This window comes from Stegodyphus dumicola, chromosome 10 (assembly GCF_044657685.1).
Source record: "Stegodyphus dumicola isolate Sdum_Otavi_A_Nest chromosome 10, ASM4465768v1".
NCBI classification, from domain to species: domain Eukaryota; kingdom Metazoa; phylum Arthropoda; class Arachnida; order Araneae; family Eresidae; genus Stegodyphus; species Stegodyphus dumicola.
In genome coordinates this window covers 185,252,886-185,273,106 of record NC_140777.1, presented here as the reverse complement: position 1 = coordinate 185,273,106, position 20,221 = coordinate 185,252,886, and the positions used below count along the sequence as shown (strand labels likewise).

Genomic DNA, 20,221 nt, shown 5'->3' with positions numbered 1-20,221 from the left:
CAGTGTGTTACTTTGCATCAAAAATTCTTAAAATAAATTTTCGAATCGTCTCGATATTTTTGGTTGTAGAAAATCTTTTACAAATAAATTTTGGATATTTCTAAGACCTTTTGGTACATAAACGCTACTTTGTGAACTTGATTCCTGTTGTCTACCAGTCGGAAGATTCAGTTATGTTTCTGAAATTTAAACTATTAATTAAAATCTAAGCTCAAATACATTTATCAAACTATAAAATGAGAATTCTTAATATAGTTTCAAGAGTTTACTTACTATATCATTTACTAAATTTCATCCTTTTAATAAATGCAAGTTTATTTTTCAAAAATGCACTTTCATATTTGTTTTTTTATTTAACTCAGCTTTTTAATTTTGCTTTTTTTACAAAATGTTCAATATTTTTTCACAGTTTCTTTCATTCTTCATCTTCTATTTTTATTTGAAGGATTAAAGAGACCAGATATTCGAAAATCTTTCTCGATTCGGATTCAAATCCAAAGAAATTTAAGACTTGACCTATCTTTAGTTTTTTCAATGCAAATGAAAAATTATTTAATACATGTCATATTGCTCTGTAATATTTTAGATTCATCAGTGTAAAAGCCAATGTGTATAGGTTCATTTAAAGCAAACTGAAGAATGCAATCAGAATGACCCCCCTCCCAATATCAACTTGGTTATGAAAATGCCTACTAGGGCAATAAAACGAAGTTTCATGAGTTAAGTGTAACTGAAAGGTGGAAAGGATGTGATGATCAGCTATGCAAAAGAAAATTCTCCCCAATATTCCTACCGAAACTTTTTACAGAAAGCGTTTTTCAGATAGTTATCTGAATTGAGCTTTAATATGAAGATAGGCATTTTCTAACATATTATGGAAAATTTAATTGATATATACATCCGTGCTGTAAGTTGAATGCCAATATTATGAATATTATTTGAGTCCACTTTGCTTCAAAGCATATGAAATAACTACCAATTAATGATCCCATAAAATTTTTAATGAAAACAAAACAGGAAGAAAGATTTCAAGTATAATGAAGTATAATGAATATTATGTTAGCTGAAGAACGAAGAATTTTGGTGTTTGTGTATAATGAATATAATTTTTTTATATTTAAATTATTTTTCCTTTTACTTAATGTTTATAAACTATGTTGCATCTTTTGGTATAAAATTATCATATGCAGAATATTAGGATTCGAGTCCTGGCAAGGGCACTACACAATTTTCACATCTCCTGCTTCGAGGGGGGGGGGAACCTAATGACTCTATAAAATGAAGATTCAAATCACAGTGAATCAAAATGAAAAATATTCATTTGGTTGGGTTACTGATCACAGCATTTTAATATTCCTTGGCTTGCCTATTGTCAGTACTATATATTTGTTTATCAAGAATGGCAATATATTAAGAATTACCCAAATTTTTCCTTTCAATACCTCAGTTTATGCTCTGTACACAGTACAAAATTTATAAGATATCATGGTTAGAGAAGGATTTTGAGAATTAATAGTAAGAAACCTTAAATTTCAGGCTCTACTTAAATTTCTTAAATTTCAGCTACACAGCCTTACAATGAACATATATTTATGTACAGGCTAGCTAAAATCTATACACACAGAAGACCCATGGGCAATTATTCAGACACGAGAATTTCTGACCACTTATCCTAACACATCTAATACATAGATACAAAAGACTATATAATGAGATTAAACTAATTTAAAATAGTGGTTTATATCTGGTATGGCTACAACAAAAGATAATTTTACAAGGAATTCTAGCACTAAGTGATACTGAACTGGGGAACACATTGTTACAAGCACTTATTCATATTATATAATGCATTCTGCTTTGAATGCCATTTTAATACAGAACAAAGTCTTTAATCCGAACCTCAAAGCTACAAACTTTATGCAAATGTGTAAACACATGTATGTTTAATGCACGCATCTGCTACGCATGTGCATAAAGAGAAGAGACACTGTTTATAGAGAGAGACTGTTTATAGAAGAGAGAATTAAAGAGAAAGTATTAGCACAAAAAATGAAGCAACTTAAACAACTTATATTGAAAGAAATGTTTAATAAAGTAAACAAATAAATATTAAGCTTTTTTTTTTTTTTTTGTAAATTTTGATACCCTTTACATCATAATTGCTCTTTATTTCATAAATTATGGTTTCATATTTTTAATTGTATAATTTCTGCATACCATCTCACATTTAGTTAGTTAGTAGTTCTTATATTTTTATGTTCAGACCACAAGTGGTTGGTCTTTGTATCCCGAAGTACAGCAGTGTCTGTAATATCATGGCGAATAAAGGGTAGTTAAATCCTTTGCATCTTAGTCATCTATTTTAGAATTCCACAGAACATAGCTTCCAGTAAGCTCACTGTTCCCTTTCAGGACACATCATGTTCACGAAGCATATTAGGAGGAATAGTAGTACTGATAAAATAAGTATTGAATTATTTTTTGCATTTAAAAAAACATTTAGTGCTGATAAGGAAACTTTGAACATCATATACTTAAGTAAAAATATTAAAAGGTAGCAATAGAAAATTACACAACAATCTATTGAGTAAAATTAAAACAGAACTTACATGAATTGTTCTAAAAGCACGCTTCACAGATGGTTTAGAAAAGTCAAAAAACTTTACAGTATAATCTCTACTTCCAGATACTAGAATCTGCTCAGTAGGATGGAACTCTAAACAAGTAACTTCCTAAATAAATTAAAAATTGAATTATGCAACCAAAATTATGTATTAACAATTTCAAATTTTATGCTATATATTAAAAAAATTAGAACTAATTTATGCACACTAAAGACACATTTTTTTAAATGTCTCTCTTGATAATAAAATATCAAATACCTGAAAATAAATTTAACAGTAAGATTTGCTTTTAATATGAACTTTAAGGAATAAAATATTATTATACCTCTATTTTTTAAAAATTTAATTCAATCTAGGATATTTTCAGTTTTCCCCAAATTTATAAATAAAGCGCTGGCTACTAAAAGTGCAGTACCACAATTATTATATAGCCACAATTATTAACAACCAGAATTTTTATAGCCACAATTATTAACAACAGGCAACTTAACAATATCATGATTAAATGATTACATAAAAGCTCAGTTCAGCCTGTGAATAGAAAAAAATCATTTATCTTTTACCATCATATACAGGTACACATAGAAATGGATCAGACACCAGAATTTCTCCAGAAAGCTAATTAAAATACACATACTTTTTTTTTGAATGAATAATGAATTATTTTTCCCTTAAATTTTTATTTAAAAAAAAGTAAGTCTGATTAGTGAAGCAATCTAGCTCTGAAAAAATTTGTAAATTAAAGATAATTACTTGAATATCAAAAAATATTTATTTACTTTTCAAAATGAGATAATATGTGAATGACTGACCAAACAGTTCTTTCAAATAATTAACAAAAAACATAAAAACAAAGCAATAATTAAGAACAATAGACAAATAATGTTATTGAAAACAATTTTGTCTTTGATTCTTAATCAGACATCAACAGCCCTGCCCCCCCCCAAAAAAAACTTTTACACATAACTGAATTTTGTTACATCTCAATATTAATTGATTGTAAAATTAAAAACATTCTATGAAATCAGTTTTTAATAATAATTTTTAAAAATTAAACTGTGAAACCGATAAAAAAAGTAAATTTTAAAATACTAAATTAAACTTTTTAGAATGCAGATACTTAAAGTAGGATTGGGGAGGGAGTTATTTTACTTTATTTCACATCTGCAATTCAACCATTATTTTAGGGAAGGGGGCTAAATAAATTCATTTTTGTAATTAAAATATGATGGTTTGGTTTATTTGATTATGGCAAAGCATGAGAGCTAACTGCCTAAAGGAAGGGATCCCTTCATGGAGGAATTCCTAAGGCAAACTGACTCATATCCATATTAACAATGAATTTTGCATTAATGTCAAAAATAATGAATTTATTTCAATAAATAATTTATAAAAATATCAAATTAATATTTTTGCTTTTAAAACTGACTTCAAATAATAAAGAAACTGATTTAATCAAATTAAAATGTTACAATTTGGATTAATATATTCCTATTAACTGATACTGAATCTTTAGTCACACCATATCAAAATGATTATTTTATATAGTAAGGTTTTATATTCTAAGAAATGATTAAAAACAGACCTCAATATGATCATATAGTGTCCGTATCACAGGATGAGTTTCCATATTCTGTTGAGTCGTTTCTTGAGCAGCAACATCAGCAGGCGTTGCACTTTTTGCCAACATACGATCTACATCCAAAATCTAGAATACAATCTGTTATGCCCTCTTGCCAGAACAACATTTTAAATTTAAGTTACAGACTTTAATACTTTTAATATCAGATCACAATATTTAATCAGATGAAGCACAATGAAAAGTTTTTTAGTAACAAAACAACTGAATAACAAATAAAAACAATTTAATTATATTAATATGTCATACTTTGATAGAAGCATCATGAGAACCAGTGGCAACAAGCTGACCTGAAATATAGATAGAAAATTTTTAATTCTATTTTTAAGAATTACTTAAGCATTTAGTAAAAACATTAACTGATTAATTTAGAACTCAAACAACAAAAATCAGCGCTAGGACTAGTTTCGATGGTTTTCATCGAACTATCGTCCTCAGCTGCCAAAGCGCATATGAACAAGATATAGTGATTAGATAAGATAAGAATGGCTGGACATGAGTTAAGCTACTGGTGAAATTTATTAATGAAACGAGAACTAAAACATAATTTCCTTAAAGGCTTAAGGCAACGATGGATTGGAATTAGGGTGGTTAATTAGAACAGAAAGATTTTTTTTTAATACGAAATGTCTCTAGAAAATCTAATTACCCAATGGATGATTTTTGAATAATTTTGGCTACAGAAAACTTGAAAGTATGATTTTTGGACCAACAATGCTGGGCAACAGAGGATTTTTGTTTCCCTTTTTCTAACATATGCTTTTGCCTCATGTTCCTTAATGTGAAATTTTAAGGCTTTCTTAGCTTGACCAATGTAAATTAAACCAGAATGGCAAGAAATCCTGTGAATACTCCAGGAATGTATATCCGGAATGGAGACCTTAAGTATGGAACTCGGAATTTTATTGATTGAAGAATAAACCACCCAAAAGTTAAATTTCTATAAAATACGTAGGAATTTTACTGATAGGAGAACAAATGAACTGAAAGTTAAATTTCTATAAACTATGTAATATAATGCTGATTTTTGTAGTTTGACTTCTAAATTAATACTTGTTCATAGTGTTATTTTATCTTAACATATACAACATAAATACATTAACTGATATTTAATCAGTTAATATATTTACCAAGTACTGAATAGGAAGACCTAAAGAAAGAAGATAAAAATGGTACATCTTAACATTTTCTTATGAAAGATTTAGAGCCATGTTCAATACCAAAAAGTTGAAGAGGAAAAAAAATCAGGTGCAAAGTCTCAAAAAGATAAGTCTAGTAACATGATTCATCTATTATCTTGAGTTCTTATAATATATGTTTTAATTTGTTTCCTTATATTATCTGTCCAACCTTTCCAAAAAATCAGAGATTAATTTTTCACCAATCTAAAACATGGAATACCACAGATATTTTCAAAAATGACATCACACTAAGAATTACATGAAAGAGAAACAAATTAACAAAATTAAAAACGGATGAAGTATCCATATTAAAATATCCTTTTTCTTTCCTGTTCTTCTTCCTAGGTACATACTGACTTGTTCTCACTTAAAAAAAATTAGAAAATAGCACAAATTTGGCAAATTCATTATCACAATCAAAACAGAAAAGCTGATATACCAGTTTCAGGCTGCACACTAACTGTAATTGTGTAACATTAGACATAGATAAAAGTAAGCAAAATGTGCCCTTTTATTACTTTACCAATAATAGCAAAAATAAAAATAAACATAAAAAGAAGTGCTTCATAACAAAAATATTCATAAAAGGAAGCAAAAATCTGAACGATATTTACATTTTTACAGAATATATTTTCAATGGAATGTGAATTTCTGATGTTTCTAAAAAAATTAAACACTTTTCTTTCATTACTTGACGAACTCCACAGTTCCATTATGATTCCTTACCGGAGGGGGGGGGGATGCTCCCACTAATCAGCACAAACACATACCAGACGAATTAGAAATTTCAGAAACCAAAATCCATACTTGTATAATGAGTATGTGATCCACACCTGGATTGCCACATGTACACTTTTATGACATTATGGGTTGCCTATTCTGGTAACACACATCGTGCATTACCTGGTGATTTTTGTCAGCATTGAATGAATAATAAGAAATGATGCTTGAGGAAAAGCAAGAAAGCTGACTGTAGCAAACTAACTTTTCTCCTGATTAGCAGAGATATTTTTGCCACAGAATATCATTACCTGTAACAGTTTTAAATACTCTTAGATATTGTTTCAATGCCTACAACTAGCAAACTACATTTCAGTTATATCAAGATCTGTATATAATAAATCTAATATATATCTGTATATAATAAATAAAATAATCAAAACTGGAAGCACATGTTTGAAATGGAATGTTGAACATAGTGAAATGACTTGTTGGCATACCAGGGATGAAGGAGAATGAATTAGGCTGCATTGACTTTAAGTCAAGTTATTTATTAATTTAAGCATTTTTAAATGCATTCTCTCTTAATTTTTTAACTTGATGCAGCTCATTATTTTGTTCTGTGTTTAATCTCATTAATCTTATCAAAATTAAAAGCCTTAATAAGTGATAATAATTCCCTTTTACTCTTCCCTTGAAACTGTATATCCATCTTTCACATTCATTTACAAAATTGAAGGATTTTGGATATTAGTTTTAAAAAGTAAAATTTTTCTATTAATGAAGTGAACAAATACTAGATGAAAATTACATAACTGAAGTTTTCCACTGCAATGACAATGCCCCAAGCATCAGTCAGGTAAGAGAATGACCAAATATGATTAAATTAAGAAAATATCCACATTTGGCTTCGGAGTCACATTTTAATTTCATCACGTGATTACCCAAGCACAATCTTCCTTTGTGTAGAATGCCACTTATGAAGACAAATATAAGGTAATTACAAACTGCAAAAATCAATTTCATGCGGGAGGGGGAATCGTTATATAAAAAATTTGATTGCATCTAGAAATAAATTAAACTAAACTGGGGATGCCTGGTGCTAAGAAAATATGCAAATATATATATCACAAAATGATAGAAAATGGCTTTAATGGAAAGAATTTTTTTCTCTTAAAGTCTTCATTATAATGACAATGCTCAACCATCATATCATTTACCAAATGGTAACATCTGTAGCATGGTTTTAAACCCACTGATAATGAAAAACATGAAAAAGAGGCTCTTGAGATTGAAAAAATTTCAATAGATTACTTAGAGAAAATTCTCAACACAGCAACTAAAGACTGAATAATAGAATAAAAAAGAAGAAATTATGTTTCTGTAAAATTAAAGAGAAAGTATTAATAAATAAAGAAAATGAAGCTGCTTAAACAACTTGTAGAGTCATTGGAATATTTTTGAAGCAGAAGACATGAAAAAATTAGAAATGCCTTCAGCGGGTCTCGAACCCGGACCTTTCGAATACATGCCGAGTGTGCTAACTGTTACACCATGAAGGCATGCTGGAAGGAGGGAGAAAATACTTCATAAACTTATGTTCAAAGAAATGTTTAGTAAAAGAATTGAATTAATGATCTAAAACTGGAAATTACTGAAATCTCATATTCCAATGTCTTCACAATTCCTTGAATTTGGACTTTATACCTGCTCTTTTTTTACCGCTTAATGGTTAAATCAATAAATGCAAACTCAGCAAAACTATTCACCAAGCTAACAAATACTGTGATTTTTAAGTTTAAAAATGTATATTTTAGAAAATCAAATCAAATTTAAATATTAAAAAAAAATTCTGAACTTTCCTTCTGTTTTAAAACAACATAAACCCAAAACATTTTTTCCCAAAACGACATACATCCCAACTTGTTACTTTAAAGGGTGGGGGGAACTATCAGCTCATTTCAACTACAGATATGTTTTTTCTAAATGCAGAAACAAATCTTTTTATCTTACTCATTTCAACAAAAAATTAACAGAACAACATGCTTTAAAATCTTTTTGCTGACAATACTTATACTGAAAACATGAATACAGCTATAAGAGATAAGAATAACATATCTAATTTGACATCTGTCAATATGCAACATTGGCACATACATCTTTCTATAGAAAATTATTTGGCACACTGTTTCATTTTTATTGTTCTGTCAGTAAACAGCAGAGGCGGCTCTTGGCTAAAACTAGTGGGGGTGCTGTTCCAAAAAAATTTAACCTTTGTTTTAAAATTTTGTAAAAGGAATATAAAAAGAAAATTTATTTTGAAACTTCATGAAATCTTACAAGAAAAAAATTAAACATTTCTTAATTACTTTAACCAAAATTGTTACAGTTCAATCTTTGCCTATTTATTTAAATGAAATCCATTCCTCTTGTTTTAATTTGCACGAAAAGATCAATAATTTTCTCCTTGATCTCTGGATGGCTGCTGAGAAAATTTTTCTTTAAGTAATGCAAGCACATTTAGTCTTTTCGACTTCCTAGTGCTTCTTAGAAAAGTTTTTATTCTTTTCAATGTTGAAAAGCAGAGTTCTGCCTCTGATGTAGTCATGGGAACTGTCAAGAGAATTTTTATCAGTTTCATAATTTCACTAAGAACACCATCTAGATTATTTTCAAAGATAAATTTCAGTAGCTCAATTAATTTTTAGTACTTATGGATATCAGACCTACAATAGAATACTTTTTGTTCGGTTTCAAGCTTTTATTTGTCAATCATTGGATATGCTTCAGTGGTCAGTACTATTTCTTCTGTAGAATGTTCATTCCTAAAAAAGCATTTCTTGTTAAAATATTTAGCAGCTGCTAAGTGCTTAGTGGAAGAATATCTGTGCATTATATCAATACATAGTATAAAGTCACATATTTCCTTAGTTTCTGCCATTAGTGTCTTTGAAAAATTCTCACAGTGCTTTGAGTTTCTTAAATCTAAAATAGCAGTTTTGAAATTTGTTATATATTCATTAACTTTGAACACACTAATTTCTCTGGATTGCATTTAGTTGCATATTATTTCAACATGAGGCATCTGATAAAAAAGCTCTAACCAAAACTTGAACTTATCATGATTTAGATATTTTAGAATTCCTGTTGCTTTTGTAATAGTTTGATCTGCATTTGATGTTAAGTGAATTTCAGTACGGCAATTTTTTTAAAGTTGCAAATTTCATGAACTCTGTCTATGGTCCGTACGATAAAGTTCCACCTTATGGAGGAATACCACACGCGCGGAGTAAAAAGAAATCACGTTTTCACCAGCATGCCAGAAGTTCGGCACTGCAAAAACGACAGTGCTCTTCTCTCTACCCGGCTCACATGCTGTTTTCTGTGTGCGCATGTGCAGAACAGCCAAACACCATGTCGCTGGAACTGTGAAGCGCGCAGTTCCAAACAAAGACTTTCGTACCTTTTTCACAAAGTGGGGGATGGCTACTGACATTAAATTTAAGGATTATGTATTGTAAAAGTATAAAGAAAGAATTAAAGACTAAAGGGCACATTATATTAAATATTAAAAATAAGTGGAAATAAGGGGTGCTGCAGTTCCACAGTGCTTATTATGAGCCACCACTCGTAAACAGTTAAAATATATTCACAAATACATTACATTAATAATTAAAATTGTGCAATATTTTTAATTTAAAACTATATTTTGAAAACTAACATAAAGTAAATATATATATATAAAAAAAAAAAAAAAAAAAAAAAAAAAAAGCAATTTTCTGGAGGTGAGAAAGTAATTGATAGCAAGATGGAAAAAAACATTCATGTTTCAAAATTTTGATACAAAATTTTAATCATGAAAATTATTTATACATTAATTACATTAAACTAATTTCAGTTGTGGAAATATTGGCATTAGCAACAATTTTTAATGTCTGTTAGGATAGCAAATGCTTTAGATTTCTTTCTTTTTTTAGAGCCAGGCACTTTATTTAATAGCCACTACAAGGGCCAGAAGTGGTGGCCATTTTATTATGGAAGCACCTAATAGGTGGCCACTGTTGCCTCCTATGAAGGGACAGATAGTTACAACCATGCCTTCTCCGGCAGTCAGGGTTACTAAGCTGGGCGGTGCTTTAGATTTCTAACAAGACAGAATCTGCTCTTACAAACATGAAAACTGTACAATCACAAATTGATTTAAAAGAAAATTTTAATTATAAATGAAATTCAATTATTCTGATTTAACCATAGCATCACCATTATTTACCTGATTTCCAATGCCACATCATGGTTTTTTTGAGATGTGTGGTACAATGTTGCTGAATATAATGCATGGCATATTCACCTACTGATATTAAATTCTAAACTTTAATCACCCCCTTATCAAATTAATGTGTATAATTTATCCTTTTACATGTAACATTCAACATAATAGGCTGCTGAAAATCCTTTGAATTACGTTGCTGTAAAAGTACAAGTTAGTATAGTTAACATTTCTAGAGATGAGATAATACTTAAATATCAAAATTTGTAGTTACATATTTCTCAAAAAGCATTAAGGCTCGTTTCCACTACTGAATATGAACGCGTTGCATCAATTGAAGGCACGCCTACGGCATCCGTACAAGCGTTTCCACTGCTGTGTATCCGTATAATATTTTCATTTTCCGCTGCTAGGTGTCACTGTAATATTTTGGCGCCAAACAAGCAGTTCGCAAGTTACTACGCTGGTTTTGGATTTGATATGGATCCTGACGTAAAATGCAGAAAAGTTTTGTTTACTAAATTCCATGTTATTGGAAATTTTTATTTCTGCTTATGGACTGCGAAAGTAAAGTACGCTAGCAATTTTTACATAAGTAAGGTTATAATGCATATTATGAACATCACTAATTCCATAGAAGCTTAAGTAAATTTAAAAAAAAAAAGAATTTGTGTTTCTAGAAGCCTTAAATATTATTTCATAATATATATATTATTAATACTAAAATGTACTGTTAGTGAAAAAGTAAACAAATAAATAAATAAAATAAAAAAGTTAAAGGGATTAAAAAATAGTTGGTACTTTAAAAGTACAGAGCAACTGTAAAGAAAGGTTCACAATATTTACGCAAAATTTGCTATGCTTGTATACTGCTGACTTCATGGTCATAGCTGGATAAGTTATTAGAAATCTCGTTTGTTTTAAAATGCACTATGGGCAGTTATATATTTTATGCATAATCCATAAATATTATTTTTAATTTAAACATTTTTAATTCATATCTCTTTTTACAGAAGTTATAAAAATAAGATTTTTCTCTTTATATATACACACATTAGGTAAAGGAAATGGAAATATTTAATTAATTAATTCCTGCGCTTCTGCTGGAGAGGACTGAATTTAAAAGCAATTATTATAGTAATTTCTTGTTAAAAAATGTTTAGGGCATTAATACTGTCTCATGTTAATTGGAATGAAAGTTTAGAGTCGTAAACATCCCAAAGTCGGAGCACATGTGTATACATTCACATAAAAGTGAAACGAATATATATATATATCTGCAGGGTTTCAAAATAAATTAAATTTAAACAATTCTCTTGCGCCATTGCTGCAAGGAATGAAATTTGAATTTAACAAACATTTTCTATTCGTAAAAAGCAAATTAAAAGTTAATTAAATTTAAATGAAATTTAATGCAAACAAATAAAGGATTAATTATTGCTGCAAACTAATATACAATATCATTTAAATTCTGAGAGCATATGTAAATCAAGTGCAAGTATCAAAATCCATGAATAAATATATAATTCCAAAAATTTATTTATCCTATTATTCACTTATGCATTTTTATAAACTTTTTAGGATTAAATCTATCCTATTATTCATTTATGCATTTTTATAAATTTTTTAGGATTAATAAGCTATCCTATTATTCACTTATGCATTTTTATAATTTTTTTTAGGATTAATAATCTATCCTATTATTCACTTATTCATTTTTATAAATTTTTGGAATTATATATTTATTCATGGATTTTGATACTTGCACTTGATTTACATATGCTCTCAGAATTTAAATGATATTGTAGATTAGTTCGCAGCAATAATTAATCATTTATTTCATCTATATTTAATTAACTTTAAATTTGCTTTTTACGAATAGAGAATGTTTGTTAAATTCAAATATATATATACAGGGTATGCTTTAAATTAGTATTATATAATTTTTAAACTTTTTTGCTGGGGGGAAATTTAAATACACAAGAGCATAAATAAAACAATATATTTAACGTATATAATAATAGAAATAAATTATAAAACACAAATATAGATCAAATTGAAACAAAAAGCTAAGAAAGTTGCAGACAGGGTGCAAAAAGCGCATGGGATTCGAACTCACGACCCCAAAAGGCAAGCATTTATACCGTCAGCTTTACCACTAAGCTAGCATCACATGGAGCGGATGCATATTTTGGCTTATATACATTATCAAGTAAATCCATTCTTGAAACTAAATTTTTTGGTTCTATTTCAGTGTACTATCGTCTGAGAAATTCACCAGAGTTTGTTCTTCAGCTTCTAGTTCTAGAGAAATTCCCCAGAGTTTGTTCTTTTACAAAAAACATTATCTTTTAAAGTGGCGTTCCGATTGAAGTTAAACGTGCTATTAAAAATATATTTCATGTGCTTACAAATATATGTTAGCCAAAAAGATATATTTATAAAGAGAAATACAAATTTAACATACTCTTCAATGAACTGGAGTATTTAAAAGACTATCAAATTTAATTTATAATTAACGTTTTTAGTTTTTACCTGTTTTAAAAGAAAAAAATAACAAATCTTTTAATCATATCTAATTTGCTATAGCAGTTTGATATAGTCAGACATTCATTTTCATTAAAGGTAAATGAATATACAGAACTAGGAAATAATTGTCAGGACAAATTTTGCTATTTCATGGACTTGGAATTATAATTTTTGCCGCTGATTTTCTTGAACTGAATTTCTTGAACGCCTGATTTTATCTGTGAACAAGTACTGTAGTTGCAATTATCTTATTTTTTTAAATCTTTTTTTAACTAAATTCAGCTGATTGCTGTCTTTTTCAGCACACAGATTTCTCGCTATAATGTTAATTCAGAAATAAGTATTTTTTAGCAAAACATTCTTTCGCTATTAGCGAGCGTTCATCGCTACTTCTGCCGCCATTAATTTTTAGTCACTGCACCTGATTGCTCCTTTTTTACCACGTGACCCCAACGCATCCGCAGACATACGGATAGAAGTTGAACATTGTTGAACTCCATCCGTATGTCATCCGTCACCGCACACCGACCGGATTTCGGATGTCAACCAAAGTGAATTCGCTCGCTGATTGGAGAAACGCATACGCACCGCAATGCATATGCAGCAGTGGAAACGGGCCTTTAGAAAAATTCTAAAATCCAAATTGTCATTTTGCAATCAGTATTGTTCCAAACTATAAAAATCTAAAATTAACAGATGAAAAAAATTAACACAGCAAACTGAACTTACCATCACTGCTAAATGCTCCAGCTCGGCATTGGGCTTTATGAGACGTGACGTAACATGTTTCATATAATGCTGGCTCAGGTGCAAGTGATGGTGCTTAACAATACAAAATACATTTAATTATGTAAGAAATATATTTTTACTTGAAAATTAAAATTTGTTTCTCATTATAATTTTCATTTTTTTTTTTTTTTTCAATTTAAAAATAAAAAACAAAATTAGGAGTAGGCATGGATTATTTTACAGTAAATTTCTAAACTTTAGCATGAAAAGTGCCAAATTCAAATCTTCCTCAACTCAGATACATTTCTATAAATCTAAGCATAATAAACACAGACTGAATTTGCATATTTTTAGTAGATTGGGGAGGGGGGAGGAACTAGATCCAAAGATTTTCTTCATGTAAATTAAAAAATGGAAGTTAATGATGCAAAAGGCAAACATAAATTATATATTTAAAAAAAATCTAATAATAATTCTTCTTCTTCAATTACATTACAGCCTATCATAAGCCGAAGCCATCTTAAAAAGCTTCCTCCAATGGATTTGAATAGTCGCTATGGTGATTTTCAGGGAGGTCTTCCCTCTTTTCGTGGTACTTTCTACATATGCAAAGTTCACCTTTTTAATAGTGTTCAAGTTGTCACGTCTAAAAATATGTCCAAGCCACCTGATACAATAAGATTTGATGACTTGGACAATATTATGTTGCTTGTGTCTTCTATATATTTCATGGTTAAACAAAATTCTCCAGCTATTATTTTCTTTAACTGGGCCATATATTATTTGCAGTAATTTTCTTTCAAAGATTAGAAGTCTTTTTTTTCATTTGTTTTTGTTAAGGGTCAGCATTCATTACCATACAATACAATAAGTCTAATAAGAGTAATAACTTATTATTTATAAAGATTTATTGAAGTTTAATAATTTAGACTCTAAAAATTCTTTAAACAATAATAACTTCTACTAGCTCTAAATAATGTATTGCCAATTTCACTATTATTCACAATTATCATTAGAGATGATAGTACCCAGATACATAAACTGAGAAATGATCTCGAAAATATAAGAATTTATTTGCAGTGGGAGAGGGGATTATGTACTCTACTAGTTACTGGCATATAATTTGTTTTAAACTTATTAATGGTTAATCCAGTGTCTCTGGCTGCAGATGCTAAAAAAATAAAAGTCTCCATAACTGTCTATTTACTTCTGCCAATGATATCGATGTCATCAGCGTACGCGAGTAACTGTATAGATCTATGAAATATGGTGCCTCTAGTTAGGCTTTTCAAGGGCTATATTAAAAAACATGCATGCAAGGGCATCAGCTTGTCTCAACTTCCTTTCAGTGTAGAATGCTTCTGATCAGATATGATTTTAATCGCAATTTATTCTCTTTAAAGACATTCTAGATAGATAAATCAATTTTCTAGGAAATCCAAATTCCAGCACAGCTTCAGACACCTTTTTACAGTATATGCTATCATAAGCAGCTTTTAAATCTATAAAACTAACAATAATTACAATATTAAAAAAAGCTGAAAGCTTTCAGATGTCCAAACGGTCCTTTTAAAAAAAAATCACTTTCTGTGTTACATTTATTTATTAAATATCATGTTCTTTGCACTTAAACAATAAAATTCAATTCAACAGCAATATCGCAAAAGAATTTTACAATAAGCATATCTTTTAAATTTCCGATAAACAGTCTCATGCGTTGGAGATAAAAAGTGCTTTCCCCCCCTTCCCCTGTAAAGTATTGCCATTGCTCGTTTTGAACTCGGTGCGTTTCTTAATCAAAAGCTCATAAATGCTTTACAAAAGATGAAATAGAGTAATAATAAAACCAATTCGAAATTTGGGCTTCCAGATGCCCATATTCGGAGAAGGATTTCGTTATTCAAAATTGGATGGCTCTAAGTATTGTTGTTTTATCACAATGCGAGAAACATATATACATTTATGCAGATTCTTCAATATTTAATTCCTTTAAATATAACACAGGGCGATAATATTTGGTGGCAACAGTTTGAAAACTGAATTGACGCAAAATGCCAAAACGAAATTATCTAGTTTATTATAGCCCTTCTGAGCTAACACTCCTTTGGGCTAATAATAAACTAGATACACTATAATATTAATTATAAACTAGATACATTACAATATTAATAATAAACTAGATGTTGATAAAAATCCTATTCTGAAAAAATTAACAGTAAGAAAATTAAATTACTTTATTATAATAAAAAACCATAATGGATATTATCCAAATATATATATAATTAGGCTAATTTTTAGAATATGGTAACAGGTAGTTTGGTGATGTTTTGGTAAGGCGATAAAGGTTACTAGCTAGGACTTTACCACTAATTGAGAAGTACACAGTTCGAACACAAATTATTTTGTCTCACAGAAATGAGAGATCATGAGTAATGTGACATTTCCCGCAAAATTCCGATCACGATTTTAGCTAATAAGCACTTAGAAACAATTTTGCTGCTAAAGTGCAGAATCGCCCCCTTATTTTTTTGGCGCTTTTTACAAGAGTAAGAAGAATTGGATTTTTGCCAATTTTCTTTCACTTTTTAAGTGAAAATAGGTTGATGTGTTCATAGATAAAGTCAAGAGTGTGCGCAATGCCATTTTTTTGCAATTCTGGGATGTTTTTTAAGTGAAAATAGGTCAACGTGTACATGGATACCGTGTATGTGCAATTCTTAAAAACGTGGGAAGCAGTTTGCGATTCTGTACTTTCTCCCAATTTCGCACCTAATCTTTGTCATGATTAAGCATTTTTGTTCCATAAAAGTTCTAGTATAAGCGTAATTTGGCTAGCAGATTGTTGGAAAAAATGGTGAGTAAAAAAAAAAAAAAACATGCCTTTACTTCGTGAAAACAAAATGACATCCAAAACAAAACTAGCAGGTTGCTGTAGCAGGGTTATTTGCAAAATTTTCGCCAAGTTACCATAATGTAAAGATTCATCTATAATTTATATATTGTATGATCTTAAATTCCCTTAGTGTGAAATCGAGTTATTCTACTACTTGTGCAATAGCTGCAAAGTAAGTTAATAATAATTTATTTACTAAAACAAATCTTCTAAAAATAGTAAATTACTATTTACAAGTACAAAATTTTGTACTGATATGCATTTATTAATGGATTTATTACTCAGGCAAACGATAGAATAATGGTGCTGAGGATTAACTCTTAAACTTATTTTGCGGTACTATTAGTGTTTTGCAGAACAAAGAAGTAAAAAGGGAAGTATTGTAATCGTGAAAAGTTTCAAGCAGCATATTTCAACGAAAATATCCATTTTGACCATTATCGAATACAATTTAACGATGTTTTTGCTTGACATCTGTACGTAAGGACAGAAAAAACTAAAAAAGACCTTTGTGGTCAAGAATTTTGCACACTGAGCTGCAAAAATTAGGAAACAAGGTAAAAAGAAAATTCTTAATGCTTCCGCATAAAGTCGTTATGATACTGTGGTTCAGGGGAAAACATTTTTTAATATAAGTTAAAATAAAGTGCAATGAAAAGTGTAAATATAAAATAAATGTAATAAAAAGCGTATTTAAAACTCAAATCAAATTGGAAGTAATATGTTGACTAAAGTTAAAACAAGCTTTAAATATTTGAATAAAAATACAATTGTTATATAAGACATATATATATATTCTACCAATTTCTACACAACTTTTATAATTCCATAATAAAAAAAAAGTACATAAAATTATGCAAATAACAATGCAAAATTAAAAAAAAAAAAAAATCTGTCTTTAGAAAAATTAAAAATCTGTACACACCAATATAGGTACATGAAAAATAAAGAATTTTGAAATTTAAAGTTAGGCAAAATTTAGTATTGGTTTTGTAGACAAAATGTAAAATAAAAATAACAAAATGTAAAATTTACCTTCAGTTTCATATTCAAGATCTATGCCAATACCAACATTTGATGTATCCACTCTCATTGCATCATGTTCCTTATTATCTGAAAATGATTAGAAGCAACATAACTAGTCAAGAATATTAAAACTAAATATTACTTTTGAGTGTTAAGAAGATAAAAAAAAAATATAGCATGAAAAAACTTTTTAAGCAGTTACACTTTTAAACAGTGAAATGTTGCAAATGAATAAGCAATGCCCGAGTGGTAAAGTTGCTGAACACTCGTAGTTCAGTCCTGGGTTCCAATCCCAGCAAATAGGCTGACCGCATGGGCCTTTTTGTGGTTTTCCCAAAATGCAAAGTGCCAACAAGGTAGTTTAGGGTATTATTATAATTTCTTAATAGTTATTTTTAATTTTGAAAATGTTTCCTTTAAATTTTTGTTTTCCATTTACATTTCCCTGCCACAATGAGATTGTAGTAGTGCATTTTATGTAAATGAAGCAAAACCAGTACTTAATTATAAATTAAGTCACTTTTGTAGAAGAACTCAGAAGTTCTCAGTAAAACGTGTTGTCTTCAGGCCACATTGTTGCTTTGAGCATATCTTACTACATACGGCCATAGTCTTACATGCCTGTTAGTATTCGCCAGTGAGGTTTAATTATTACCCAACTGGGTTAATTATCTTTGATCATCTTTGATTATCCACTTGCGCTTTAACTATCTAAAGCCCAAGTGGATGCTTTCCTGTAAGCCTGAGAAGAGCATTTGTTAGTATTTCTTTGAATAAATAAAAGGGTATTTTAACCCTTCTTTGGATTTATATTTTATATTTGTAAGAACATCAGTAAACAGTCGCCAGACACTTACCTAAAGTTCTACTAGCCACCGACATGTAAATTAAATAGAACTTTATACCCTTAGAAGGTTCTTCCTAAAGGCATCCCTCCTTTTACGCAGATACCTCAAGTGTGCTTTACTGTAACCTAATAAACCATACATGAATAAGTATAATATACCTAATAAACCATGAATAAGTCTATTTTGGACTAATACAAGGGTTAGGTGAAACGTTCTCAGCCTGACAGTGAAAAACTGTATTTTTCAGTTAAAAAATTATTTTATTTTTCAACATAATCTCCCTTGATTTCAACACACTTGGTCCAGAGTTTCTCGAACATCAGTATTCCTTCCCGGAAGTGAGAGTCTGGAAGGTAGTGAAAATGTTCATCTACAACCCTCTCAACTTCTTCATTGGATGTGAAGCACTCCCCAGAAATAAATTTCTTCAAGTCTTGGAACAGAAAGAAGTCTTAGGGTGCCAAATTGGGAGAATAGGGTGGATGGCCGAGCAAATCATACCCCAAATCCGGCAGTTTCCTCATTGCCAACGTACCCCTGTGCACAGGTGCATTGTCCTGGTGATAGAAGATTTTTTGGTACAACTCTAATATACGCCCTAATTTCACCAAATGTGGCGATATGTGTTCTGTGCTGGTTTTTGGCACGATTGTGTGTTCTATGGCAACCCTGTTGACGTTGAAAAATCTTTCACTGGAGCTCGTTGGTTCGCATCTGTGTCTGAGAAGATGGGAGGGAAAGATAAAATGGTAGTTGTTGAATTGAAGTTCGGCAAAAGGAAATATGATTGTGGCTATCCTGTTGAGGGGTAGTGGGTATTTCGAAGTGTGGAAAGAGGGTCTGGGAGATTATTTTTAATGGCAGTGCATGATAGAAGTAGGGATTTGTGATTTTATTTATTTGTGAACCATAGTATAAATTTTCTGGATAGTGTGTCTGGCTGTCGTGTAAATACAATAGTGATTACGTGGCGGCATGTTAAAGGCGGTATGAAATTTATATTTCTGCTATTCGAAAACGCATTAATTCATGGTAAGTGCATTTTATTTTATCCTTGTTCTTATTTTGTAGAATGTTATGTTCATTGGTTCTTTAGTATGAATTTCTGTCGTTATTGTTGTTTTTTTAAATTGTTTGAAATTTATTTTAGTTTATTTTGTTGTTTAGTGTCTACACTGTACAATTCGTAGATGTTTTTTAAAGTTGAAACAGAAAGCTGTGTACATGGTATTATTTGAAATTTATTGTTGTTATGTTATTTTATTAAAGCGAGGAGTGCATAGATCGTAGATTCCTTCCTTGCCTAAATTGTGCAATTCGTAGAATTTTTTTTAAGTTTAAACAGGATGCTGTGTACATGGTATTCTTTGAAATTTAATTATTATTATGTTAATTTATTAAAGCGAGGTGTGCGTAGTTTGTTGATTCGTTCGTTGCCTACATTGTGCAATTTGTAGATGCTTTTTAAGTTAAAACATGTCGCTGTGTACATGGATTCTTGTCAAATATTTTTGGTTAGAAAGTTTACGTTTTTGCTATCTAAATTTTTTGTTTTTGTTTCGGATTTTTAGCTAAATTGTGTGTTTAAAACGTAGTTTTTGCATGTGCGAAAACCGCGTTTTTGGAGACATTTTAGGCTAAAAGTTCAAAATGTAGACAAAAAATTTAGATAGTAATATGGCAGCGTGAAGTTTCTCGCCAAAGATATTTGGCGACTTGAGGGTGCATATCAGAGTAGTTCCGATTTTTTTTTTTCTTTTTCATG

General features: G+C 29.8%; 1 protein-coding gene across 1 annotated transcript in view; it reads right to left on the bottom strand.

Moving 5' to 3' along the window:
• The window catches only part of CstF50 (cleavage stimulation factor subunit 1 Cst50), a 69,505-nt gene that overhangs the window by 36,515 nt on the left and 12,769 nt on the right, over nt 1–20,221 (bottom strand). Inside the window, exons 3-7 of the mRNA XM_035377156.1 lie at nt 17,618–17,695; nt 13,690–13,782; nt 4,513–4,553; nt 4,210–4,332; nt 2,610–2,732 (exon numbers count right to left, since the gene is read on the bottom strand). Of these exons, the coding sequence (XP_035233047.1) occupies nt 2,610–2,732; nt 4,210–4,332; nt 4,513–4,553; nt 13,690–13,782; nt 17,618–17,695 (458 nt within the window). The remainder of the gene's footprint in view (nt 1–2,609; nt 2,733–4,209; nt 4,333–4,512; nt 4,554–13,689; nt 13,783–17,617; nt 17,696–20,221) is intronic.